General features: G+C 42.0%; 1 protein-coding gene across 1 annotated transcript in view; it reads left to right on the forward strand.

Moving 5' to 3' along the window:
* The first annotated feature begins 4,538 nt into the window (after window positions 1–4,538).
* The window catches only part of CFAP53 (cilia and flagella associated protein 53), a 23,714-nt gene continuing 1,540 nt past the window's right edge, over window positions 4,539–26,712 (forward strand). The window contains exons 1-7 of the mRNA XM_042454799.1: window positions 4,539–4,787; window positions 6,421–6,650; window positions 8,830–9,003; window positions 14,718–15,021; window positions 15,786–16,004; window positions 19,338–19,554; window positions 20,056–20,158. Of these exons, the coding sequence (XP_042310733.1) occupies window positions 4,722–4,787; window positions 6,421–6,650; window positions 8,830–9,003; window positions 14,718–15,021; window positions 15,786–16,004; window positions 19,338–19,554; window positions 20,056–20,158 (1,313 nt within the window). The 5' untranslated portion in view covers window positions 4,539–4,721. The remainder of the gene's footprint in view (window positions 4,788–6,420; window positions 6,651–8,829; window positions 9,004–14,717; window positions 15,022–15,785; window positions 16,005–19,337; window positions 19,555–20,055; window positions 20,159–26,712) is intronic.

Below are 26,712 nucleotides of genomic sequence, written 5' to 3' on the forward strand. Positions count from 1 at the left end.
GCCAAAAGATGACAGTTATGGAGGAAGGGCTCTCTATCTTCAGGCTGGCCCTGATGGAACTGAGCCAGCCTATTCTCTCCTTCACAGGCCAAAAGATGACAGTTATGGAGGAAGGGCTCTCTATCTTCAGGCTGGCCCTGATGGAACTGAGCCAGCCTATTTTCTCCTTCACAGGCCAAAAGATGACAGTTATGGAGGGAGGGCTCTCTATCTTCAGGCTGGCCCTGATGGAGCTGAGCCAGCCTATTCTCTCCTTCACAGACCAAAAGATGACAGTTATGGAGGGAGGGCTCTCTATCTTCAGGCTGGCCCTGATGGAACTGAGCCAGCCTATTCTCTCCTTCACAGGCCAAAAGATGACAGTTATGGAGGGAGGGTGCTCTATCTTCAGGGTGGCCCTGATGGAACTGAGCCAGCCTATTCTCTCCTTCACAGGCCAAAAGATGACAGTTATGGAGGGAGGGTGCTCTATCTTCAGGGTGGCCCTGATGGAACTGAGCCAGCCTATTCTCTCCTTCACAGGCCAAAAGAGACAGTTATGGAGGTAGGAGGGCACTTTATCTTTAAGGCGCGCCCTGATGGAACTGAGCCAGCCTATTCTCTCCTTCACAGGCCAAAAGATGACAGTTATGGACGGAGGGCTCTCTATCTTCAGGCTGGCCCTGATGGAACTGAGCTTGAAATAGGGGGGAAAACTTAGGTGTCCCTCCTGAATTACCTTACTATTCCTTTTCTTTCCCTCTGTTCATTTTCTACTTTCTTTCTCTCATGCATGATACACACTCTCTCTCTTTCTTTGGTGTTTTTGTCTCTCTTAATTCAGCCTTTCACCTTGCTTTATTGCTTATTCTCTCTCCCTGCTTCCAGATAGCAGCACACTCTCTTTGCTCTATTTGAAAATTTGGCTGGCATGGGCTGCAAAGGATGGTGCCACATAGATCTGTCTAGACTAGGCTCTGTGGATAAACATATCTCCCAATCCTGTGTTTAGCTTTTGTTTTTGCAGGAGGTGCCATCCTGCAAGATATATCGCTCCATATCATATGAACTGAGAACAAAAACAGCAAAATGCAGGCCTAGGACTAACATCTTCCATTTTCCCTCTCCTGTATGGGAGCCCCTCCTTGCCTGATGAAGAAGCCAGTGGAGCGTCGAAAGCTTGCAACACGTATACTGTGCATTTTGGTTAGACTATTAAAGCTATCACACTTTGGTGGATTTATGGTGTTGTTGGATCTGTTTTTCCTGGCTAGGGATGTTCTGGCACCTAGTGCCTGTGGTTGGCAATGCATGCTATAGCCAGATTTCAATTAAATAAAATGAATGAATCTGTTTAAAACATAACCCTAAAGTATATATCTCAAATGTTCCCTTACTATCCATGCCAAGGTTCAGGTGTTTAGGTGTTCTGGTTTTAGAAACATGGCACACAGTCTCTTTTTTATTATTATAGATAAGGACAAATCTGAACAAGTTCAGAGGTGGGCAGTGAAGATGGTCAGCACATGGAAAACAAACATTTTAAGCATTGAAGGAAATGGGTATGTTTAGACTGCAGAACATATAACTAAAGTTGATGAGAGCCCTCCAGAGTATTCTTCATATTTGAAAATACATATAAAAGTGTTGTTATTGTTGTTGTGTGCCCTCAAGTTGTTTCCGACTTATTATTATTATTATTAACCTTTATTTATAAAGCGCTGTAAATTTACACAGCACTGTACATACAATCTTTTTAATTGGACGGTTCCCTGCCCTCAGGCTTACAATCTAAAAAGACACGACACAAAAGGAGAAGGGAGTATGGCAACTCTAATGTAAATCTATCATGGCATTTTCTTGGCAAGTTTCTTTAGAGGTGGTGGGTTTGCCATTGCCATCCTCTGAGGCTGAGAGAGTGTGACTCGCCCAGGGGACAAGCCGGGATTCGAACTGTGGTCTCCAGTGTCATAGTCCAATGCTCAAACCATTACGCTGGCTCTCAGGTAAGAAATCAAAAGTACTCACCATAAATTACAGGAGAAGAGGTTCTTCTTGATGTTGGAATAACAGTTAACAACGTGACTATTTGCCGAGATACGGGGTAGGCTTTCTTTCTCTTTAAACCGAGTTTATACAGCCTATTGATGGTGTTTGCTTTAGCTTTGGATTTCCTGCCTTGAATTTGGGTAGTAGTGAACTAAACGGAGGAAGAAATCCAACTCTATAATAACTCTGTGATCATAGTTCTCCCACTCTGGACTGCCAAGATTCTTGTTTTCATATGCAGCTATGTCCATGCACTCTTGCCGCCCCATGCCAAACGCATGCCTATCCATGTCTGCTCAGAAATAAGTCTAATTTAATTAAATGATGAACTCACTGGTAAGTATGTGTAGAAGAGCTGGGGAGCCTGTTTTCCTCCATAGGTTGGTGAACTACCACATCTATTATCTCTCGCTATTGACCAGGGGCTGATGGGTTCTGCATTAACTAGAACTAAGAGGAGAGATTCCAATGTGAAGTTGAAGGCTTTCACAGCTGGCATCCATAGCTTTTTGTGGGGGTTTTTTGGGCTATGTGGCCATGTTCTAGAAGAGTTTATTCCTGATGTTTCACTGGCATATGAAGATGCCAGCCACAGATGCTGGAATAAACTCTGCTAGAATATGGCCACATAGTCCAACCCCCCCCCCCCCCCCCCCCAAAAAAAAACCTAAGGAAAGGTTCCCTTGCTGCGGTGTATAGGATTACAGCAAGAAAGCTATGTACTCCAAAAGCTTGCATATGACATTGGTTCGAGAACTGGACTGAATGATTCCTTGTTGTTGTGTGCCTTCAAGTGAGGTCCCTTATGGCAATACTAAGGCAAAGCTATCACAGGATTTTATTGGCAAGAGTTGTTCCAAGGTGGAATGCCTTTGCCTTCCTTTGAGGCTGAGAGAGTGTAACTTGCCAAAGGTCACCCAGTAGGTTTCTGTGGCCGAGTGGGGATTTGAACCCTGGTCTCCAGAGTAATATTTCAACTTTCAACCCATTAAGCCCATCTCAGGTATTTCTGAGAGAGAGGATTATGTTCTTTGTCTTTCTTAGTTTACAGTTGTAAACAGTTTAAACACTGTTAGTTCAGTATGAAGCGGTATATAATCAAAGCTGTTTGTTTGTTGTTTTATTGTATACAAGTTAGTATTATTTTAGAGATAGTTTATTATTACTGATTATTTATTGATTATTTATTTATTTTCATCATGTAATGTTGTTGTTTTAGATTGCACGCCGCTTGGCAGATTTTTATTCTCCCCCCCCCTTCTTATTTTATTTGACTCTTACTATATAAAGCACTGTGCAAACTTTACAGCACTCTATAAATAAATAAATAACAACAACAACATAATAATAATAATAATAATAATAATAATGTTCTGCATTTTTAGGTATAATTTAAGACATGATATCAACACCAGCTAAGGGTTATTTTTTAATAACCCTAGTCCTTTCAATAAAAACGTAGGTAAGAACTGACTTAAATAAAAACAACAATGAAAAGTATAGCCCCTCACAATGTAACCCATCATCCCCAAGATGGCAATAAGGCTCTACCAAAAGGAATTAATAGAGGAGACTGCTGTAAGGTATATTTTGAGCCATGCCCACTTAAAGTCAATGGAACATAATCTTCTCAGCAGACATGCCCAGAATCACAATGAAATCCCAAGTGCCTTTAAGTTTCATTAACATCATGGCAAGAGATGATGACAGTGCCTTGCTTCTTCCCATGCCTTCTCACACAGTAGTGGTTCATTTTGCTATCCATTTTCAGTTCATTTGTTAATAATAGCAAAATAAACCCAGTATTTGAAGAAGGCATGGATGGGAAGGAGGAGCAAGGCACTTTCACGTCTTCCAATGTTACAGAAATGGCAAAGTACACCAACATCCCACATCCACCAAACAGTGACACCTTTGTCGGACCGACCAAAAGGCACAAAAGCATGCAATATGGATATTGTGCCTTTTTGGCCAGCACCATAGAAGTGTTGTGGATTTTGGGTGTTACTGTACTTTCCCTCCAAAGAACAAACACGCCAAAAAAACACTTTGAGAAAACGCACGCCTCTAACACTGTAGATCCATTTATTTTTCTTTAGGTATACACTGTGTATGTATGATATTTTACACCTTTTGCCTGCTGTGAAGAAGCTTTGTGCACCATGTATTTTGTGAATTTTGGATTGACTAATCAAAGTATCCCTGTTTTGTGGATTCTGGGTGTTGTTGTGCTTGCTACACAGCTACTCCAATAACAGTATCTCTATGTTGTGGATTCTGGGCGTTATTGTACTTTGCTAAATGGCCAAGAGAGCTATTCCTGAAACAGTTTACAGAAGCTCATTCCAAAGGGCTGCTTCCAAGAGGACTGACACAAAAGGCCCTTCCCTAGTCTTCTGCCCCAGAGAGGCCCAACTTTGTGGTTCACTCCTTCCTCTGGCCTCTCCCTCCGCGCATGCGCCCTGCTTTCTTTCTCTTTGGGAGCGGCGCTGGAACGTTCAGGGGAAAGAAAAGACAGAGCACCGCTCTTTTAAGAAGCCGTGCGCACTGGGGGCGGATCTTCTCTCTTGCGTGATGACGTCTCCACGCAGCGGTGCCGCCCACCCGCTCTCTCTCTCTCTGTGTGTGGTTGCCGTGGCAACGGGTAGCACTCTGAGGCCTGGTGGTAAACAAACAGCCCGGCCTGGAGAAAGATGGCGAAGGAAGGGGGCCGCGTGGTGCGGGAAGTGAAGGGACCCAAGCCGTTTTCGTACGCCGTAGTGAGTTCCAGGGGCCTGGGAATGATCATCCTCGTCATAATAATCCTTATTTCTTTGTGTTGCGCTCTGGCTCCATCCCTGTGGAATCCTGGGATTTGTAGTTTCGCAAGGTCTGCCCTAAAAAGGGAGGGCGCTGGGTGATGCCTCACCAAACTACAAATCCCAGGCTTTTGTCGGAAGGAGCCGTGGGAGCTGAAAGTGGTGCCAAACTGCGTTATTGGCACAGTGTGGATGCGCCCTTGATGTCAAGACCTGGCATCTCTCTCTGGATCCTGTTACATTTTGCTCCGTGCTCTGAGGACGGCGGGAATATGCTCCAGTTCGAACCCTGGTCTCCAGAGTCAAAAATCACAGGGCTAGCTCTTAAACATAGGTCCAGAACACACTGCAGAGATAATCCGGTTTGAGGCCGCTTTAACTGCCCTGGCTCAGTGCTAAGGAATCCTGGGAGCTGTAGTTCATTGCGGCACCAGAGCTCTCTCTTTCTCTCTCTCTGACAGAGAAGGCTAAGTGTCTCACCAAACTACAGTTCCCAGGATTCCCTAGCACTGAGCCAGGGCAGTTAAAGCGGCCTCAAACCGGATTATCTCTGCAGTGTGTTTTGGACCCTTGTTTCCTGTAATGGCCGGCCAAATCATTCTCAAGGCATGAAGGCGATGCTTCCTCTGGGGGCTGAAGGCACACTCCTCTGAACAGGGACACTCCACTTGGCCATGCTGCCATTGATCCTGTCTGCATGAACTGGAAATCATTCTCAGTCAGTCCCCAACCATGCATTCTGTGGCAGTGAATCCTGTCTGGCCAGCTCTGAAGCATCTTTATATGGAGAAGCTGGTGAAGGGTCCGGAAACCATGTCCTATGAGGAGAGACTTAGGGAGCTGGGGATGTTCAGCCTGGAGAAGAGAAGGCTAAGAGGAGATACATCATAGCCCTGTTTAGGTATTTGAAGGGACAATGGATGCAAACTGCAGGAAAAGCAGTCCCACCTAAACATTAGCAGGCACTTCCTGACAGTAAGGGCTGTTTGAGGGTGGCACTCTCTCGCCTGGAGAGTGGTGCAGTCTCCTCCTTTGGAGGTTTTTGAACAGAGGCTGGATGGCTACTTGTCGGGGATGCCTTGATTGAGATTTCCTGCATGGCAGAATGGGGTTGGACTGGATGGTCCTTGGGGTCTTCTCCAACTCTGTGATTCTATGACTTGTCTTGAACATTCAGGGCAGGCTGAGCTATAAACATAATTATTATTCTTATTAGACATTATCATCCCTGGCTCCACACAAACGGACCCAGCACCATAAATCCTTGTGTGAGAGCTGTGCTGATAAAACTGCTGTGTGTTTGTATATCTGCCTTCATCACCTGCCACAGCTTTTCTAACCCTTGGTTGTGTTGGTGAGTGCTGTGGGGAATGGTGGTTCAACAGTTTCTCAGTGACTATGCATCTCCCACTATTGAATTTTGCTACAGCCTTCTGGTTCTTTCTCAGCAATGAGGTTTCTGATCATTGGCCATAAGTTCCCATTCTTCTTCCTCCTCTTATTATCCTGCATGAGTTCTCCTCTAGAAAAGGAGGCCTGGTGTAAAATCTGAATCTGCTTCCTATGACTAAAGGCATGCTTTCTTCTGTTACAGCGGGCCACATTTCCAAAGCCAAATGTCCTTGGAAAGCAACTTCTTCTTTGGAGGGACGAAGAAATAAAGCGCCATGAAGCTGAGTTGCACGTAAAGGCCCATCTTGTCGGCCGCCAGATCAATGAAAGGGAGGAACTGGATGAACGCAAACGGCTCAATCGTCTTGTCCAGAAGAGGGTTGATGAGGAAATGCAGGCCTACCTGACAGGGGAAGAGGAGAGGAGAGAGAGGTAATCCTCAGTTTTTTGCCCATGTTTAGAGGTGGACAGAATAGTTTTCATCGTTTTTAGAACAAATATGGCCTTCCAGGGGGCATTAGACTCCGATGCCTCTCTCCTCCAGTCCTCTTGGCCAGTTGGGTGAGTTGATGGGAATGGTAGTTTATCAGCATCTGGAGGTCCACAACAATATGATCAAGTGCTACCCACTAGTTTTCAAAGGGTATATTATACAGTATGTATTGTTAAGTTTCTGGTAACATCATCAGAGTAAGATGCACTTTAAAAGATGGACAAGTTGTTGCCTTGAGATGCTCCTTGTTGTTCAGTGGGAAACGCTTTTCATTCAGAAGGTCTCAAGTTCAGTTCTTGGCATCTGAAATTTAAAGGATAAGGGGACACCTGTGTCTGAGACCTTGGAGAATTGTTGCCACTCAATGCAGATCAGACATAAGGAATTTTTTGGTCTGAGTATCAAATTCCAATTAAGGAAATATCTTGGGAGCTGCATTATAGCATGTGAGTGGAGCTAAGTGTAAAGGTGGAGTGGGGAAGGAGTAGCAAAGAGCGCATTGGCAGGGCCAGATGCAGGTCTTATGAATTGGGACATTTTCTCACTAAGTGTACAAAAGACAGCTCAGTTCTATGTCTGTTCAGAGGTACTCCCCACTTTCACAGCTTTCCTGACTCTTTAACTCCATGAGACAACTTTTCCAATCCCTTGGTTACAGGTGGCAGTTTTTCTGCCTGCAAACTGCAACTTTTCCCATTAATTATTTAAATTTTAGATAGACTTCTTATCTTTGGGCTCATTCAAACAGTTGAAAAGCCTTAGGATTTGACAGACATTGTACTTGTTCAGTTGGGCTAATATGAAGAAGAGTCCAGTTAAAATTATGATTCATCCATGAGGTGTACTGCATGCTTATGGATTAATTACACTCTCTCAGCTTCATCTACCTCAGATTATTTGTGAGGACAAAATGGAGGCAGACCATGCATACTATCTCAAACTCCTTGGACAATTTAGAAAAACGTCTAATGGAATAAATAAAGCGGTTATGCCAAGGGATTCACATTTTTAATAAAAGAGTTTTGAGGATTATTATGAATATTCCTGGTTGTCCAGCACATGAAGAGTAGATTGACCCTACAGAGTTTGGCTATTGATGGTTTAGAGGATTGCATTAATTAAGCAAGCCTCACTGCATTAGATGTCACAACTTTGTTTCCATGCTTAAAGTGAAAGTGTTTAAAGTGTAATTCATTTGAAATGAGTCCAAAAGTATGATCTGAACCCAGAATTAAAATTTTATCATTTAAAAATATTTTAAAACTTTTTAAAGTCTTAAATTCATCAGTACAGTTATTTGGAGCTTTCATATCTTGTCTATTAATCAGTGTTCTTCAAGGGGCTCATACTATGCATAAAATATATCAAAATGTCTGTCTGTCAGTGCATGTGCCTTCAAGTCACCTGTTACCTTATGGTGACCTCGTGAATTTCAAAGGGTTTTCTTAGGCCAGAAATACTTAGATGTAGTTTTGCCATAGATAAGAGCTATAAGAGAAGGGTATAGACATTCCTCACTCCTTAATTTTGGGTGTTCCAGCTGCCACTCTGTTTCTAAATTAGAATAGTTAGATATTAAAGAGGACAGGGCTCTTGAACTTTTATACTAGTTGTGTACAAGAGGAAATTTCTTCTGAAATGGCCAGTTCTGCACAGTTATGAAAAGTGCAAGAGCCCTGACATCTGTTCTATCTGTCTGTTTATTCTGAAATTCTAGTATATGTCAGATTTCAAAGATAATACTGTAACTAGAAATGTCTAGAAATGGCTGCCAGTGCAGCCAAAGGTTAGTCCTTTATGGAGCAGGTTTTTTATATACAGGTTGCTGCTGCTGACTTTTGCAATTTTGGTTTCTAGTGACAGATGTCAGAGGCTCTAGGAAAGCAAAATAATGCCACTTCTAGACAGCTCTTAAATGTTCAGTCACTGGCCACTGAACATTACAGGTACATTTTGCATTGTCAGGTTCTTTTCTCAAAGTAGAGACTTCTTTCTTCTGATTTGTAGTGCCTTTCTTCTTTTTCACACAAACTCAGCATTCTGAAGCATTCTCTAAAATATCTTGGTTCACTTTGAAAAGTGTCAACTGTCACTGGATTCTTAATTGACAATATCCAGGCTCAGAAATCTCCTGGAAGAAGAGGAAAAAGGTTACTTTGCTGAAATAGAATTACGAGAAGAAAACATGGAGGACCGGCAGACCAATATGAGAGTAAGAGCAAAACAACTAAGAGAGAAGCGAGAGGAAGCTAGGCGGAAAGTTGTGGCAGAAAAAAAGGAGCAGCAGTTCAGGTATGTTGGTCATAAGCACAGGTGCCCCTGGCAAGAGCCAGGGGAGGTGGTTTCCTCAGCCTTTGAATGTCTGCTATTGAGGGTGGGCAGGTGGAGGGACTCTTCATACCAGTACATGAAGGGAAAGCAAGATCAAGACCACAGGTTTATAGTTGTATACACAGAGCTCTTTATCACTAATAGCCATTGAATAGCTACTACAGGGGTAGGAATTGTTTGTCCCGTGGGCTGCATGTTGCCCTTGGAGGAGAGGTCCCGTGCAGTCCTTGGGACCCTGACCAACCTCCCTAGGTCCTCAGCACACCACCATTTCATTTTGGCTGAAAAATCATTCACCTTGGCTTTATAATATTTCTCAGGGAGTCCATCTCTAAATAGCAACATCCCCCAGGGGCCAGAAAGGGTACTGGAAGTCCCAGTTTTGGGGAAAGGTTGGAAATAAGTCAGAGGTGGGCATCATGCAGTCTGTGGATCACAGGGAACCTTTGGATTTTACTTTGTGGTACCAGAAACCTCACAACTCTCATTTTTTAAAAATTGCATGATTTTGGGGCAGTGAAAATACTCCTGCTCCACTCCCACAAGCACTCCAGGACCTATGCTGCCTCCAGATACCCCCATTTTCCTCTGCAGACCCTCTCAAAATGGCAAGAAGAAGTGACATTTTGAAAGGGAGTGCAGAGGAAAGTGGAAGTATTTGCACTTGCTGTGAAGAGGAATGCAGCCCAGATGCCCTCTGTAATGTGTACTGTAGAGAAGGGGAAGCTTTTCCCCTTCAGAGGTCTGAAACTTCATTACCCTTGCCTGGTATAGGAAATGGTAAGGAGTTTCATGATTGAGGATGTCCCAGACATCTGGAAGACTAAAGGCTCCCTATCCCAGCTGTTCTGCATAGTACTTTTCTCTTTTGACGTAAACAGATGTATTATATGCAGAGGTGGGAGTTCTAATTTCTGCTTCCCTGAACAATGCTTATTTTCCTGTGCGGGTGATAGGAGAAATGGCTTTGTGGTTCTCTTAAATACATCACATGAACATTGTGTTTTATTTGCTCTTCCTGTACTACAGAAATTTTCATTTAAAACCTCTCTATTCTAGCCTTTGGGAGCATTTCGTATTTATATGTCTATATTAAAGAAAATTAGAATTCCCTTTAAAAAGGCATAACAGCATATCATTCTCTCTTTTTTTAGTATAACATTTGTCATTTTTTGCAGAGGAGATGGGAGCCTCAATGATTCTGCTGTGGTCCATAAAAATGGATAAATGTTGGTGAAGGGCACTAATTTGGCTCCTGACTTTAGGAAGCGACATTAAAATTGTCGCTTGCTCTGTAGCAAAGGCGCTTAGGACAGCAAAGTGAGAAACTCCAACCACCATCTGGGGAAGCAGATGTTTATTGGTGGCTGTAAAAGCTGTTTTGGAGAATTTACTTTGATAGAATTGAGGAGCAATTGCAGAGTTGTTTTGTAGTAGAAATTCACTGCTTTAGCTAGCTTTTTAATTTAACTTTTATTTTTACTTTTAGATGTCTAATATATTCCTAAATCACAGGAATATAGTACCTCTTGTTACATGGAGAATGTTTTTATTAGGCCCAGCCAAGAGGTCACAGGATAGTGAGCAGAGTTTTTCACTAAAACTCCATGGTGTCTTTTGCATTGTGAGTTTGAGGAAGAGTTCTGGAAAATTTAAATATTTGCTGACTATTTTTTGACATTCCTGTTGGTTCTAATGAGGATACTACACAACTGTAGATTTTACAGATTTTCTTATAGGCCAACATAAGTTTATATGCTTAGATTGGTGTATAGTATCTTCATGTGGAACTGGATAACAAAGTTTTATCCAGTCCTCTGCATATTTTTCCTGGGAGTAAACCCCATTGAACACAATGGATCATTTAGGCTGAAAACAGACAGTCCTAAAGGGGCGGCGTCACACTACCCCTTTTAGGTGCTGGATTGGGGCCACGGCAACTGCATGCCACAGTCCCAATCTGGCCTTTTCCCTGCACAAAAAGGAGTGGTAGAAAGCTGCTCCTTTTTGTGTCAGAAAAAGGGCACCCCTTTTGTCGCTGCTGTGGCTCTTCTCTGCTCCTGCGGCATGCGGCTTCTGGTTGGTGCGCCACAGGGCATTCCCACGCTGCCGTCGTCTGGTCGGGCAGATAGTGTGAAGCCAGATTGGTGGCGGAGTCGGAGTGTGCAGTGTGCAGTTGCCATGCCCCCACACCACCGCCAAGTTGGCTCTTATTGCTGGTCTATTTTGCCCCTTAGTTTCTGTTAATGGGATTTTGAACCCTTCATACTTTCTTGGAGTACCATGATTTCTAATGTTTTCAAACTGCATAACTGCTGACTAGATTGTGGTAAAATTGGTACAAGTAGGAGAGAAAGCTTAATATTTTCAGCATTCAAATTGTACTAAAGAAGCCAAAATTACAGGTTATTTGAAAATAAATCTTGTATTAGCAACAGCAGATGAATGTAAGAAATTGCCTTATGCTCCAGGGCAAACTGAATGTGTTGTTGTTCACATCTTTTTTTACTTATTCAATAATGACCTTGTGTTACTGTCATTCATTTTAAGCAATAGCCAGAGCAGAACCTAAAATTGATTGCTTGCTCAGTTTGCAGTGTCCATTCCTTTTAGTACATCATAATTATTTATGCCAAAATGGTGTAATTTTTTATGTTGCTTCCTTATGTCATTGTTAAAAACGGCATCCTATTGATCAACAGTGAAGCTCTTGATTTTTATTTGCAGAGTCAAACTCTGGCACCAGCAAATTAAATCTAAACTGAGAACAGATCATAACCATATTCCTGTCTCAGTAGCCTCTAACCCAGAAAACAGCAGTGTAAGGATTTGTAAAAGTGTTCTCCAAATTTGCTCTAGCTGAGTTAGCTGATACTCTATTTGATTTGCCAGAATATTTAGTTGAAACATAAATGGGTTCAAAACTTGCAAAGTTAGTTTTTGAATTCCAGCTCCCAGAATCCAGCAAGCATATCCAAGCTCTAGAGATGATAGGTGCAAAACGGTCAATTAAGAAAACTTTCAGATCATTTTGGGTTCCAGATTTTGGAGAACTGTTGGGTAAGACCCTCTCAGTGCAATCTCCTCATTGTTGCCCTTCTCACTGCTACTTCTGTTGTTACTTATTCACTTTTCTTTCCTTTCCTTCTGTGCCCAACCTGCACATCTCCCAGAGGGAGAGGAAATGGTGTAGCATGCTTGCTGGTTTGCTTACTTGTTGGCTTGGAGAGAACAGGTCAAGAGCAAGCAGGTGCAAGAGGATGCAGGATTTATGATGAGCCCCCTAGTAGAGAGAGCGAGCATGGTGTAGTGGTTGAGCTTTAGACTATGATTTGAATACAGGGTTCAAATCCCTGCTCAAACATGGAAACCCATTGAATGACCTTAGGCAAATCACACTCTCTCAGCTTCAAAGGAGGGCAAAGGCAAACTTCCTCTGCCAAGAAAACTCCATAATAGGTTCACCTTATGGTTGCCATAACTTGAAAATAACTTGAAGGCACACAACAACAATAACCCCTAGCACAGTGAGGGCCTTAGAAGTATCCTGAAATGCTTACTTGAAACCATCTCTGTGTCAGTTAAGAGGCAGACGTGTTCACTCAACCTTCATATTGCCCACACACGCATGTTGTTCTTCTTGTCCTCGAGTAGCATGCTGTTGATGACCAAAGAGGGCATCTTGCCAGCTCAAGCAAAAGAATCAAGAGTCAGTTAATTTATTAGAATTATTCCTTTAAAATGTTTTTGTGTATTCTCCTAAGGTTAGTAAAATGTGTTAAAGCTGCTGTTTTGGCCTCTCACTTACTTGGGTAATGAAGACTCCAGCACTAAGTTCCGGTTATTGGTTCGAATGAAAAGCCTCATTAAATCAACATTGGTGTTGGTGCTTTATGTTTCCTCTTTATTTGCTCAGATGGAGAGAGAGATCGGATGTGTAAGTCCTGAAGGGTTGCCTGGTTTTGAGACACAATCAAGGATGTCCAGAGCAGAAGATACTTAATAGATCAGCCTGTTTGCTGATATTAACCAGCAAACCTAGGACAAGGAATACAGGCAGGGAATTGATATTGGCATCACTGGGTATCAGCTGTAGTTTTCCCCTAAGAGGATCCCCATAACAGACCCCTCCAAACTTGCTTTGTTAATTGTCCCTCTCCAGATGAGTCGGCAGTAACAAGAGTGAAAAGGAGGAGTAGCCTCCTGTCATTTAGCCCTCTTCTTCTGTATGGATTGGGCCCTGATATGTCAACAAAGACAGCCCATTGAAAGCATCTTGCCCTTTGCCTCCACAAAATCCTAAATCTGCTTTGTGCCGTGGTGAGCAATGTATCACATATAATGCATTCTCGTATTCAAATTTATTCAGTTCATAAAAATGTATAAAAAGTTTTTTCAGTGATATTGCCCAAAGCAATATAAAATGGGAAAGTGAAACAGTAATGAAATATAGACGAGGCAAGAACTAGGAAAAAGTGGAAGAGAAACAAAGAGGCAGTATACTTACTAAACAGAAATTGAGTGGCGGTGTGGCTGGTTCTAGAGAGCAAAGTATATGCCCAGGGATAGGGACAAGGGAAAGGCTCTTAGATCAGGGCAACATCACTGGGTCCAGGAACAAATTTTCTTCTCTAGGATCCTCCAGGGCCCTCACCAGGGACCCTAAAATACCAACAACAGAAAACCCAGATACTTCTGATTTTGAAATCTGGTTGTTGTTGTTTGTTGTTGTTGATTATATTAAATAGGAGAGAGATGGCTTGCAATCTGTTTAAAAGATAAAGTGCCTGTCCAGAAGGCTTCCAGGAGATTCAATTCACTCTTGTTCTGGCCAGAAAACAGGTGTTTTGGGGAGTCTGGAAGCATCACTGTTTCCTCATCTCTGGGATAGATCTTAGATGGTATGAGTATCCATAAGTGTGGACTTCTCTGCTCTGAGTCCAAAAAACAAAAGGGCTGTCATGTTGTTCCTTCCTAGTCAGTCAAATATCAGGAGAGACCTATTGCTTATGGGTCTCTTGTCTGGGCAATTCTCTCACTTCCTTAGCTAGCTGCAGGTACTGTCACTTAGGACCACTTCTTGATGTCGAGACTTGAGACCTGGCAAAACAGGATGGATGAAAGACTTGTGCTTCTTCTCACTATGCATCTGGGTCACATCCAAAGGGGACTGCATTCTGCACACTTTTCTTTTGTCCAAGGCAAAAGAATGGGACCAAAAACATCAGCATATTTTAGGTTGAAACTCTTACTGCAAATAACTAAGCCCTAGGGAAAGTATTTCAATCTTGCAGAATGGAGAAAAAGCATGTACAAAACCTGGGAAAGTACCACATGTTCATGTCTTTGAGAGGTGGGCATGTCCATGTGGGGAACCCAGGAAAGCTAGTTTTGACCTTGGGGTTTCATGTTCCCTACCTAATTTTGAAATCAAAAAAATTGCAGAATACCATTTAGTGAGCTGACTGTTATGATGTCAGAATCTGGACTGCATGCTATTTTCCCCCATTGCACACTATTCATCTATGGAATAACTACTTTTTAGGTCATGTCTTGACATGTATTTTCTAGCCATAGTGTAGGTATGACTTTTATGTATGCAATGCATTTAAAATAAACTAGATCCTTATGCATCTAAAGAAACTTGTTTACTTTTCTCACTACCCATGGCTTAGAGAAACCTGTGAGCAGTTGCGGACACAGTTGAACAAGAGACACTTGTTGGAGGTGTGTGAAGACCGCCTGGCCCAGCTGGCCCTGAAAGAGGAACTAAAGAAGCAAAAAGAGCAGGAGGAGGCAATCTTTGCAGCTCTCTGGGAAGAGGACAGATTGGCCAAGGAGAAACGGGAAATGCAGGAAGCCCAGAAAAGATCCAGACGGGATGGTGAAATGATTAATATCCTTAACACTCAGCGGGCTATAGTAGAGGCTCAGAGGCAGGAGGAAAAACGTCTGAAGGAAGAAGAGGCTAAGCTGATGGTAAAGTAGCCAGTTTTCCTACTGCTATTGTCAGAAGGGATTCTTTTGTATACACATGAGTATACATTACTTCATTTTCTTTATGTGCTTGAAAGCTTTTCCAGTTACTATGTTTTGGGAAACCACTGATAGTACAATTTATATGTCAATGCATCAGGGATCACTGGAAGTGATTACAAGTGACTACAAAGTCATCCCATCCAGGTCAATGCCTGAAAGAAGACCCAACCATTCAACACAAAATATAAGAAAGCAGAAATTGACAGCAAGGTGCCTGTGTAAATCTGGTCTCTGCATGGTTTGAGCTATGTTCCATGCATGAAAAGCCTCCCCACCCCACCCCCATAAGGCTGAGAAAGCCAATCTGAAATGAATTGAAATTCCCTTCTGGCCTCAGCTGTAACAACCCAAATTGTATAAGCATGAGCAATCTCTGACCAGAGAGTTATTCTGCAAGAAGATGAATGGAATGTGGGCAGTATAACTCAATATCCTGTTTAAAGTTGAGATGGTTCCTAATGCTCCAGAAGCAGAAATGGGTGAGGGGATTTTCATGATGTTAGATGGGAGGAAAGAGGTTTCCTAGTCACAGAGTGTCAAAAGGTGAACTTACTTATCACTCTGATCTGAGAAAGGTTTGCTCTGCGCAACAAATTGCAACTTTTTTTACATTACTGTTTTAATAAACTAAATCCATCCCACTGTTCCATTGAAAGGATAAGACAAAAGGTATGAATTAATAGCCCCTCTCAACATTGTTGTAGGAAGAAGAACGGCAGCTCATGAAACTAGAGGATGAACGTGCTGAGATAGAGAGACGGAGGAAATTGAGAGAGTGTAGAGACATGTTGCTGGATTCCATGAAAGAAAAGAGGAAGCGTCTCAATGAAGAAAAGCAAGAGGAGCTGGCTTTAGAAATGAAGATTGTGGATCATGCCCTTCAAGCATCCCTGGAGGACACTGAGAGCCAAAGGCAAAGGAAAGTAAGGCAAATCATTGATTGAGATTGTGTGCTACATGCAAATGATGTGTGTCATGACTGAACTAATACCTTTAGGTCCTAGAGTAGTGAATAGCAAACTATAATGTCATTCTTACACATCCATGTAGCTGCAACTAGCAGAGTGATTTGATTTAATACAGCTACAGCAGCATCCTAGACCAGGCAACTAAAGGCATATCTGCCCTATAATGTTCCCTGTCAGTCAGAACCCTATTGTAGGCAATCACAAGAATATTTTTGCCTCAGAAGGGTGTGCAGTATAGTCATCCCTTTTGTGGTATGATTGTCATTGTGGTACCTCTAAAGGGCCCTGCTCTTCTTAATTGCCCTGAAAAATCAACTATATGTTGAAAGCAGACATAATGGGCTGGCAGCCTTTCAAACTGCCTGCTTTCCCATGAGCATTCCCACATAACTTTATCTGCCTAGATAGAATGTCTCTAGGTCAGCCAAAAAATTCCTTACATTGCACAGGATTGGAGGTGCATATTAGGGGCCACTCTCCATTCCTGTATTGTTTGGGTAAGTTGCTGTCCCACGTGTGTATGTATGTGGCAGACAGTGGACTGTTTGGGTTTTGGCTCTGCCACTGTCAGCCTATTTTTACTGAAGTGCCCTCAGTAAACTTCCAACAAAGCTTAGGCTCATGAGCAAAAAGCATGTTCTAAATTCTGCATACAAATTTGAATTTTTTTTAAAAAAATATCATGCTTTTTCACTGACTTGCAAAACTTTTAAAGGAGAGAGCAATATTTAAAATATTGATTAAGCATCCAACCCAATAGCAAAATCTGAATCATCAACAGTATCTTAACAGCAGGGAGAATAAAACAAACCCAGATAGACTCCATCAGGCTTGGACGTTCACAGCTTGCTTAAAAATAAATGCTTTAATTAACAGCTCATCTCAATGAGTAAAACCCTTGGATTTGGAAAATGTCATGTAAAGAAAAGAGATTCCCAAGGTAGACCATTTTTTGTGCTATCTCCATAGCATGCCTTCCACCCCTCCACATCACAAGGAATTTCTCAGTGGTTGTTTTATTCTGCAGCCTGCCAGGGCCAGAATGAGATTTTTGCCGCTTTAAGCAAAGGACAAGGGGATTCCTTTTTTAGGTACAAAGGTTGGAAGGTGTTGCGATTAATTCTTATTGCAGCAGTAAGATAGCATCCATGACATCCAAGGGCAGCAGGTTAGTTTTGGTAGTACAGCTCAGGACATGAGGCAGGCAGACACAAGTCCCTCCATAAAGAGAAGAAATGGTCGGAGAGCTTCAAAGGAATGGTTCCCCAGCATCTGCTGCCTGAAGTGGTTGTCCCATTTTGCCAATTGTAAGATTGGCCCTCCATCCAGCCTGTCTTGTCTTTTCACTCACAATAATAACAGCTGCACTGTTCATTTGCACTCCTGACAATATAGTGCCAATGCGATTTTAGGCTGCATCAATAGAGGTATAGTGTCTAGATCAAGGGAAGTAATAGTGCCACTGTATTCTGCTTTGTCCAGGCCCCACCTGGAATACTGTGTCCAGTTCTACGCATCACAATTCAAAAAGGACATTGAGAAACTGTAGTGTGTCCAAAGGAGGGTGACTAAAATGGTGAAGGGTCTTGAAATCATGCCCTATGAGGAACGCCTTAGGGAGCTGGGGATGTTTAGCTTGGAGAAGGTTAAGAGGTGATATGATAGCCCTGTTTAAATACTTGAAGGAATGTCATATTGAGGACGGAGCAAGCTTGTTTTCTGCTGCTCCAGAGAATAGGACCTGGAACAATGGATGCAAGCTACAGGAAAAGAGATTCCACCTCAACATTAGGAGGAACTTCCTGACAGTAAGGGCTGTTCGACAGTGCAACACACTTTCTCTGAGAGTGGTGGAGTCTCCCTCCTTGGAGGTCTTTAAACAGAGGCTGGATGGCCTTCCGTCGGGTATGCTTTGATTGAGAGTTCCTGCATGGCAGGGGGTTGGACTGGATGGCCCTAGTGATCTCTTCCAACTCTATGATTCTGTAATTCTATGCTTGTTTTCTGAAAACAGAATTACTGAGTTAGCATGACTAATTATTTTATCAGGGTCCTTAGTTGCCCCCCCTCCAAAAATAAATAAATTAGATAGTATTTAATTCTTCCAGTCCTAATGTACTTTGTCCCTCCAACTTCTGGTCTCCAAAAGGATACTGTCTCCATTATTAGAAGTTTCCTTTAGCTACCAGCAATTGAAAAAAAATATAATCCATTAACTTCTCTAATTCTTCCTTAAAGCTATTGAAGGTACTAGTCATGATGTCATGGCAGTGAATTCAAAAAGGTGGTTGTGCATCATATCAAGAAATATTTATCTCCTTTCTCAACAGTTATTCCATTTCACTAGTTGATCTTCGGTTTGTGAGTTGGGAGAGCAATCAAAAGATTTAGCTCTCTATTTCTGTCATACCAGGCATAACTGCATAAGCCTGTGTCAAGTTCCCTCCAAGTCATATTTTTCTAAATTGATTCTACCCCCAACATTTCAGGTTTTTTTTTCTTATGGCAAATTTATTTCCATACCTCAAATATTTTAATTGCCTTTTACTGTCTTTTTTCTGGTTTTGTTTTATACTTTTTGAGATGGGGCAATCAAAGTTATACATATACAAAGTTAATACATATGGATGCAGTCATCTAAATATGGCTGAATCATAGATTTGTATGAAACAAGGATGGGAACCATGTGACACTCCAACTTCCGTCACAGCCAATGCTTAAGGATACATTAGAATAATATCTAGAGAGCCACACATCCTCACTTCTGGTATAAAGGCATTAGGTTGCTAACTGACTGCTCTTTTACCTAATAGTATTTACTGCCTCTGCCCATGAGGTTAATGTTTTTCAGGTCGTCGTGTTTTTCACTTGGGCTCAAATATATATGTATATATTTTCTTGGCTAGTTGCAGGCATCTCAGATCCCAACATTGTATATCTTAAGTAAGAATTTCTGCCACAAAGTGATCAAATGTTGATCCATTCAAATTCTGGCAAGATGCAGGGAGTCCGCTGACCTGCCTGTTTACTCCCCTCATGCCCTGATCAACTCACACAATTTGGACTGTGCCACAGAAATTAAAACAAGTAGACAGCTAGTGTGGTTTGGCTGATAATATATCATTCCCCAAGGGAATGAGATGCTGATTTGCTAAACTCCATGAAGTTTCAAATTAATCAACAGGGATGTTGTCAATAATTCATAACTTTGGAGGCTTTGTGGTTAAAATGCCTTTTCTTTTTCCTTCCTTTTTATCTGACCACTTGTCCCTTGTCTGCATTTTGCAGAAAGAGCTCTTGAAAGAACAGCAGATCTATCAGGCATACCTGGCTCAACAGATGGAAGAGGAGAAGCAACGGGAAAAAGAAATGGACAAGCTGCGGGCAGAGGAGATAGCCAAGATGTGGGCAAAGAGGGCTGCAAAGGAGAAGACAATGAAAGCTGCCAGAGATGCTTTACTGAAAGAGGTCATGGATACAAGGCGGCTTCAAATTGAGGAGAAGAGTAAGGCCCTTACAGAGACACATTATTAACTAGAGCAGTCTTGCTCAACTTGGTGCCTTTCATTTGTGTTGGACTACAACTCTCATTATCCCCCACCCAGCATGGCATATGTTGTAATACAACACATTGAGAGGGCACCAGGTTGAGCAAGGGTGATGTATCTCATTGCTCTCCTTTTCAGTCCATTCAGAATTGCTGGGTTGTGACAGTGGAAGCAGAACACTACACAGGGCCATGTGTAGGATTAAAATCCTCAGCCACACAGCTCTTTGTATGATCTTTCAGACTGTTCTGCCTCACAGAATTATCTTGAGGTTAAAACTAAGAAGAATATTTTACATGTTGCTTTCTATTCTTTCAAGAAAGAATAGAAAAGAAATAGTAAAATCAATGTAGTAATTAAGCAAATATTTGGAATAGGCCCGAACAGGCTCTTTTGATGTTATTTAATTGACTTTCAGTATTAGCCAATTACTTGTCCTGTTTATGTTAACTTTCTAGTGCAAAGAAATGCCCGTGAACAAGAGAAACTTATTCGGGACACGGAATTGTTAAATGCAGCCATTCAAGAATACAAGCGTCTAGAAGAGGAAAGATATGTAAGGTAATTTCTCCTGAGCTGAATGTTTGCTGCCTTTGAAAAGTATCTAGAAGCTTCAGCTGGTTCAGAATCTGGTGGTGAGCCTGTTGATTGGAACTGGTCATAGGAAGAGTTGGAAGTAATGGGCAGAGATCCTGTCACTTTAATAGTTGTGTAGAAGAGGGAATTTTAGCAGGTGACCCCCGCAAAAAAAAAAAAAAAAACCTGCTGAAGATCCCTCTTCTACACAACCATTAAAGAGCTATGAGTCCTGACTATTACTTCACTTGGCACCCCAGTTATACTGAACATATGGCTCCTTGTTACAAGTGTGTCACTGATTGCCAGTTTATTTCCAGACACTATTGGCAATTCTGGTTAAGAGCTATATAGCCTTATACAGCTTGAGGCAAGGCTGTATGAAAGACTGTATCCTATTGTATCAGCCTCCCTAGGTTTCCAGATGTTCTGTGGAAACTCTTCTCTTGTTCCTGCCACTATCAGAGGCTACTTTCACATTGTGAAACACCCTGCTAAGATGATCCTCTCTCTGTTATCTTTAGGGCTGCCAGACTGAGAATTAGATAGGGCTCATGTACTTTTAATGGTTGTATAAAAGAGGGAGTTAAAGCAGGTGTTGCTTATTTCCTAGTTGTGTGGCAAGCAACACCTGCTGAAATATTCTTTTCTACACAGCCCTTAAAGCTCCAGGAATCCTCTCTAGTTTTCTCTTTGGTAACCATAAGGATATCAGAGAGGAAAGCAGTTTAGCAGGATTTTTCACAGGGTTCTTCTGCCAGCATGGGAAGATATTTTAGACAGAACTTTTAGTGTTTAAACTGGTCATGCTTGGTGAGGTTTAAACTGGTTGTTAAATAAAAATATAAGTACACAATACACTGCCCCCCTCCCGAATTCGTCCCTTCTCGCTTGCTGCCCCTTACTCCTGGAACCTTCTTCCCCCACATGCACACCTCATCAATTCTCTGCCCAGTTTCAAAACTGAATTAAAGACTATATTGTTTAGAGAAGCATTCCCAGAGGTGAGCCCCTCTCTGACCCAGGAAGCCTCCTTCTAACCATCCATCAAGAAGCCAAGCCCTTCCTCCAGTCCATCTGCCTTGGTCCAGGCCTCGGAGGTGGAAAAGATCTGCTGGACCTGATCCTATTCCCCACCACCACTCCCTTCTCCTTTTGTGTCGTATCTTCTTAGATTGTAAGCCTGAGGGCAGGGAACCGTCTGACTAAAAAAAAAAAATTATGTACAGCGCTGTGTAAACTTACAGCGCTTTATAAATAAAGGTTAATAATAATAATAATAATACTTAAGCAGTTTTATGTTTTACCTTTGTTTCTGCTTTTATCTGAATTATTATTAAGGTTAGGAACCTTGAGAAGGAGGTTTTGGGAATGAAGTCAAAATACTGTTTTAATAAGACCTAAATCCAACTATTAAGTCACAGCAAAAGTAGATTCATTAAATAAATGGAAACATGGTAAAGCAACATTTATGTGAGTTCCATTGATAAAAGCAGATCTATTCTAGACTAGAAATTGGATTTAGACTTCAAACTACATAAAACTAGAGTTCTCTGTGCAGTGTGCAAAATTTTTAGAAGAAGATATAAACATCTATGGTTAGAAAGAGCAATGAAGTATATGGGGCTGAGGGGACTGGGGAACCATAACTTAGGTCCAAAACACACTGCAGAAATAATCCAGTTTGTGGCCATTTCAACTGCCTTGACTCAGTGCTAGGAAATCCTGGAAATTGTAGTTTATTGTGCCACCAGAGCTCTCTGACAGAGACTGCTAAATGTCTCACAAAATAGTTCCCCAAATTCCCTAGCATTGAGCCAAAGCAGTTAAAGTGGTCTCAAACTGGATTATTTCTGCAGTGTGTTTTGGACCTTAGCTTCCAGAATCTGTAGGGCTATGCAGTCATCATCTGAAGGTACATTCTGTGAACAACTTTTCTGATCTGGTCAACAGCGGGATGGGAGGTTTCCTTGGACCGTGCACCACCCAGACCTTACATCTACACTGCTTTGGGTTCATGATAGAAGAAAGTTTGGTATAACTGCAATAAAGATCTTGAGGTTATTTCTGATGTGAAACAAAGACTTGAATTCTATTGGTAGTATCAAGTAGTGTTGGGTTTTGAATCACCACTTCTATAAGCCTCACTTATTCAATGAGTCAAGTCTAATGGGGGTCACAATTCAAATTCAGGTATTAAAATTATTTTTGAAGGCATTATTCTAGGCTCTGTCATTGTATACTACAAATTGGATCTTGCTTGTGGTTTTAGCCATTTTGTCAGTCATGTATCTCTGCCTCATTCTCCTTGTCATGTTCAGATCTGCTACTAAAAAAACTGTTGTCAGTTCTCAACTTTGGTGGCAATCACCTGTTAGTTGAATATAAAAGAGGCAAAGTGTGAAATGCATCAATGGGATTTGAGGGATCCCAACTTCAGTATCAGTTCAAAAATAACATTTCTTTGTTGCAATAGTTTGATTTAACTCAAGATTTGTATGGTATCTATATTTTATGGGATAGCTGCTGGGAGCTCTAGCGTGTTTACACTTCTGTGTTGTGCCTGTGTTAATTTCTCCATCAAAGTTAGTACCTTCTAAAAGATATCTTCTTTTGCAGTGTTCCTCATTGCAGAAGCAGACATTAATGAGGAACATTTGAAATGCCTGAAAAGAAGTGCACGCTTGTTATTTAGTAGTATTTATCTTGCACTTGTGGAACTGTCCAGCTTCATAGAGATGAGAAAACCCATAATTTTTACCCAACTGCTCTTCCTCTTTCCTTCTGTTCTTTATCGTATTTCCTGTTGTTGCTTACTGTCTTCCTTTTTGTTTCTTCCTGGTTTTTGTCTGGTGCTTACTCAGTTTTCCTTCTGCTCATTCCGTTCTCCACTTCTTTACTTGCTACCAGGATTTTTCTTTATTTCCCCCTTCTCCCATTTAAACTGTGTGAATTTTTAGGCGTCTGCAAAAGGAAATATTACACAGCATTTGGCAGGGGCCCTCTAAGGAATTCAATATGGCAGCCCTACTTCTAGGGAAGATTAAGGAATTCTGCCACTTAGTGACTGAAGATGATACTGCAGATTACATGCAAACTGTAATTACTCAACTAATTGTAAAAAGAAAAGAAGACAAAAACTCCAAGGTGCACATTTGAGGGGCTTCATAGTATCCAAGTTTCATGATCTGGAACTTATAGCAGAAACAAATACACATATGAGCACATATATAACCAGCCCGCCATATCCATGGATATTTTTATCCATGGAGTCAACCATCCATGGTTTGAAAATATTAAAAATATATATAAAGCTCCTCACCTTCTTCCCCCATGAGTACAGGTCTTCACTTCTTTAACCAGTTTTAAAACTAAGTTGAAGACCATCCTGTTCAGGGAAGTGTTCCTAGGCATTGTGTGATTATTTATCTGATATTTGATTTGATGTTTTTAATTGTTGCCTGCTTATTTTATCTAATTCTATCCTGTATTATTACCTATTGTTTTATATGTATTTTGTAGAATGTGTGCCATTGGCAGGTTTCATTTTTATCAATTTTAATATTTCTATGTACAGCGCTGGGCAAATCTACAGTGCTATGTAAATAAACTATAATAATAATAATAATAATATGATGATGATACACTTCAGTTAACAAAGCTGTAACAGTCATGCTTTTTTAAAATGAAGGTTTTTTTTATGCCTACCCACCTTTTTCCTCCTCATTGTCTGTGTAGCTGGAGGCTTTCTCTGTTTTGGTTATTGCACACCAAAACAGAGAAAAGAGGGGAGAACAGATAAGCCTGTCCCAACAGCTACCCTAACATTTTAAGAAACCATAGTTTGGCCACCAAAATGGAAGAAGGATTCACATGGCCTCTAAAAGGTTCAAAATGATTTGTTTACTTATATAAGGTTTACTTGACCAGTCCCCCCCCCCCCATTTCACATGTACATATTGTTATGTTTAGATAAAAACTTTGCTGAAATGGTTTGACCTGTTCTTTTTGTTTTTGTGATGTTAGGAACCCATCCCTGTTCTTTCCATGTTATTTCTGTCTCTGGTTTCAATTTTTGTTTTAGAGAAGTCTGAAAGGGCTTGTGGAAAAACAGGACAAGCAAACAAACAACGTAAATGTCATAGTGCTGTATTAATGGGGAGAACTAGGAGACGGCTATTGTTGGTTTTTTTCTGAAACCACTGCTGGTACAGAAGCCACTATCCCTTATTGCAACATACAGAGAATAATGCTGAAAATATATTCCACTACCCAATTGTTCTCCCACTTGCCTGATCACGTGAGCCATGGACTCTTGACATAACCTTAGGCCAGCCACTGTTCTCTCAAAGTTCTTGGCACAATATGGGAGCTAACTATTCTGGCCTTCCTTTCAGCCCATTGTAAAGAATACTAAGAAAGTGTCTGCAAGTTGTATTCAAACCTGGCTCCAGAACTGAGGAGGGTCCTGCAGAGGTTTTCCTCATGGTTAGCAATAATGACAGCAAGTAGCAACAGTGCTGCAACCAGTGCCAAGTGGCTATGACCTACCTAATGCTTTAATCATGTGTTTCTGATATCATCACTCCAGGTTGTTGTCCAACTCTAGCTTGTGATTTTATTTATTTATTTAGGTATTTATATCCCGCCCTTCAGCCCTAATGGCTCTCAGGGCGGCTTACAATTAATATTTTTAGTCAGACAGTTCCCTGCCCTCAGGCTTACAATCTAAAAGACACAAAACAAAAGGAGAAGGGAATGACGGAGGGAAAGGGGATGAGGTCCAGTGGTTCATCTCTTGATCCTATTCCCTCCCATCTCCTAATCTCTATAGCCCCTTCTCTTCTGCCCTCGTTCCTCTATATCTTTAATCTCTCTCTCTCTCTATGGGTTCCTTCCCTTCTGACTTCAAACATGCTCTCGTTTCCCCAATTCTCAAGAAACCCTCTCTCGACCCCTCTTCTTTGTCTAGCTATTGTCCAATTTCTCTTCTTCCTTTTCTTTCAAAGGTCCTAGAACGGGTCATTTATTCTCGCTTTATTAAGTTTCTTGAAGCCAACTCCATCCTGGACCCTTTCCAGTCTGGCTTCCACCCACGGCACTCTACAGAGACAGCCCTCACCAAGATCTCAAACGATCTCTTGCGGGCCAAGACAAACGGCCTCTACTCTATTCTCATTCTTTTTGATTTGTCTGCGGCCTTTCACACTGTTGATCACTGTCTCCTGGTTGATTTACTCTCTGACCTTGGGTTCTCCGACTCTGCTCTCGACTGGTTTAAATCTTACTTGTCAGACAGATCTTTTGCAGTGGTCATGGGTGGTCAGACTTCGTCCTCTGTTCCCCTATCTGTTGGAGTTCCCCAGGGCTCTATCTTGGGTCCCCTTCTGTTCTCTCTATATCCACTGTCCCTAGGTAAACTCATCAGTTCTTTTGGTTTCTCCTATCATCTGTATGCTGACGATACTCAGCTGTATCTCTCCACCCCTGACCTTTCGACGGGGCTTGAACAGCAAGTTTTCTTCTTGTCTGACTGCCATCTCTCAGTGGATGCGGCTTTGGCGCTTGAAGCTCAACATGTCTAAGACTGAACTTCTTGTCTTTCCACCTAAACCCATCCTTCACTATTCCTTTTCTGTTTCTGTCGACGACACTTCTATTCAACCAGTTCATCAAGCCCGCAGTCTTGGCTTCATTTTTGACTCTTCTCTGTCATTTATTCCCCAGATCCAGGCCACCGCAAAGACCTGTAGATTCTTTCTCCACAACATTGCCAAGATCCGTCCATTCCTCTCAGCCTCTACTGCCAAGACTCTAGTCCATGCCCTAGTGGTTTCGTGACTAGATTATTGTAACCTCCTTCTGACAGGGCTTCCTCTTTCACACCTCCATCTTTTAATCTCTGTCCAGTATTCAGCTGCCCATATTGTCACATCAGCTCGCTACTTTGACCATGATTCTCCTCTTTTATCCTCCCTTCATTGGCTCCCCTTCCCCTTCCGCATCCGGTACAAGCTTTTGTTATTGACTTTCAAAGCCCTCCATGGATTGGCCCCTCCTTACTTATCTGACCTTCTTTCTCCTTACATTCCTATTCGCACCCTCCGCTCTGGTAGTCAAGGTCTCCTGTCACAGTGTAGGACTACCACTGCCCCCTCCCGAATTTGTCCTTTCTCGCTTGCTGCCCCTGGAACCTTCTTCCCCCACATGCACACCTCATCACTTCTCTACCCAGTTTCAAAACTGAGTTAGACTATATTGTTTAGAGAAGCATTCCCAGAGGCGAGCCCCTCTCTGACCCAGGAAGCCTCCTTTTAAGCATCCATTAAGAAGCCAAGCCCTTCCTCCAGTCCATCTGCCTTGGTCCAGGCCTCGGAGGTGGAGAAGAACTGCTGGACCTGATCCCATTCCCCACCACCACTCCCTTCTCCTTTTGTGTCGTATCTTCTTAGATTGTAAGCCTGAGGGCAGGGAACCGTCTAACTAAAAGATTGTATGTACAGCACTGGGTAAATTTACAGCGCTATATAAATAAAGGT

This window comes from Sceloporus undulatus, chromosome 2 (genome assembly GCF_019175285.1).
Source record: "Sceloporus undulatus isolate JIND9_A2432 ecotype Alabama chromosome 2, SceUnd_v1.1, whole genome shotgun sequence".
Taxonomy (NCBI): Eukaryota; Metazoa; Chordata; class Lepidosauria; order Squamata; family Phrynosomatidae; genus Sceloporus; species Sceloporus undulatus.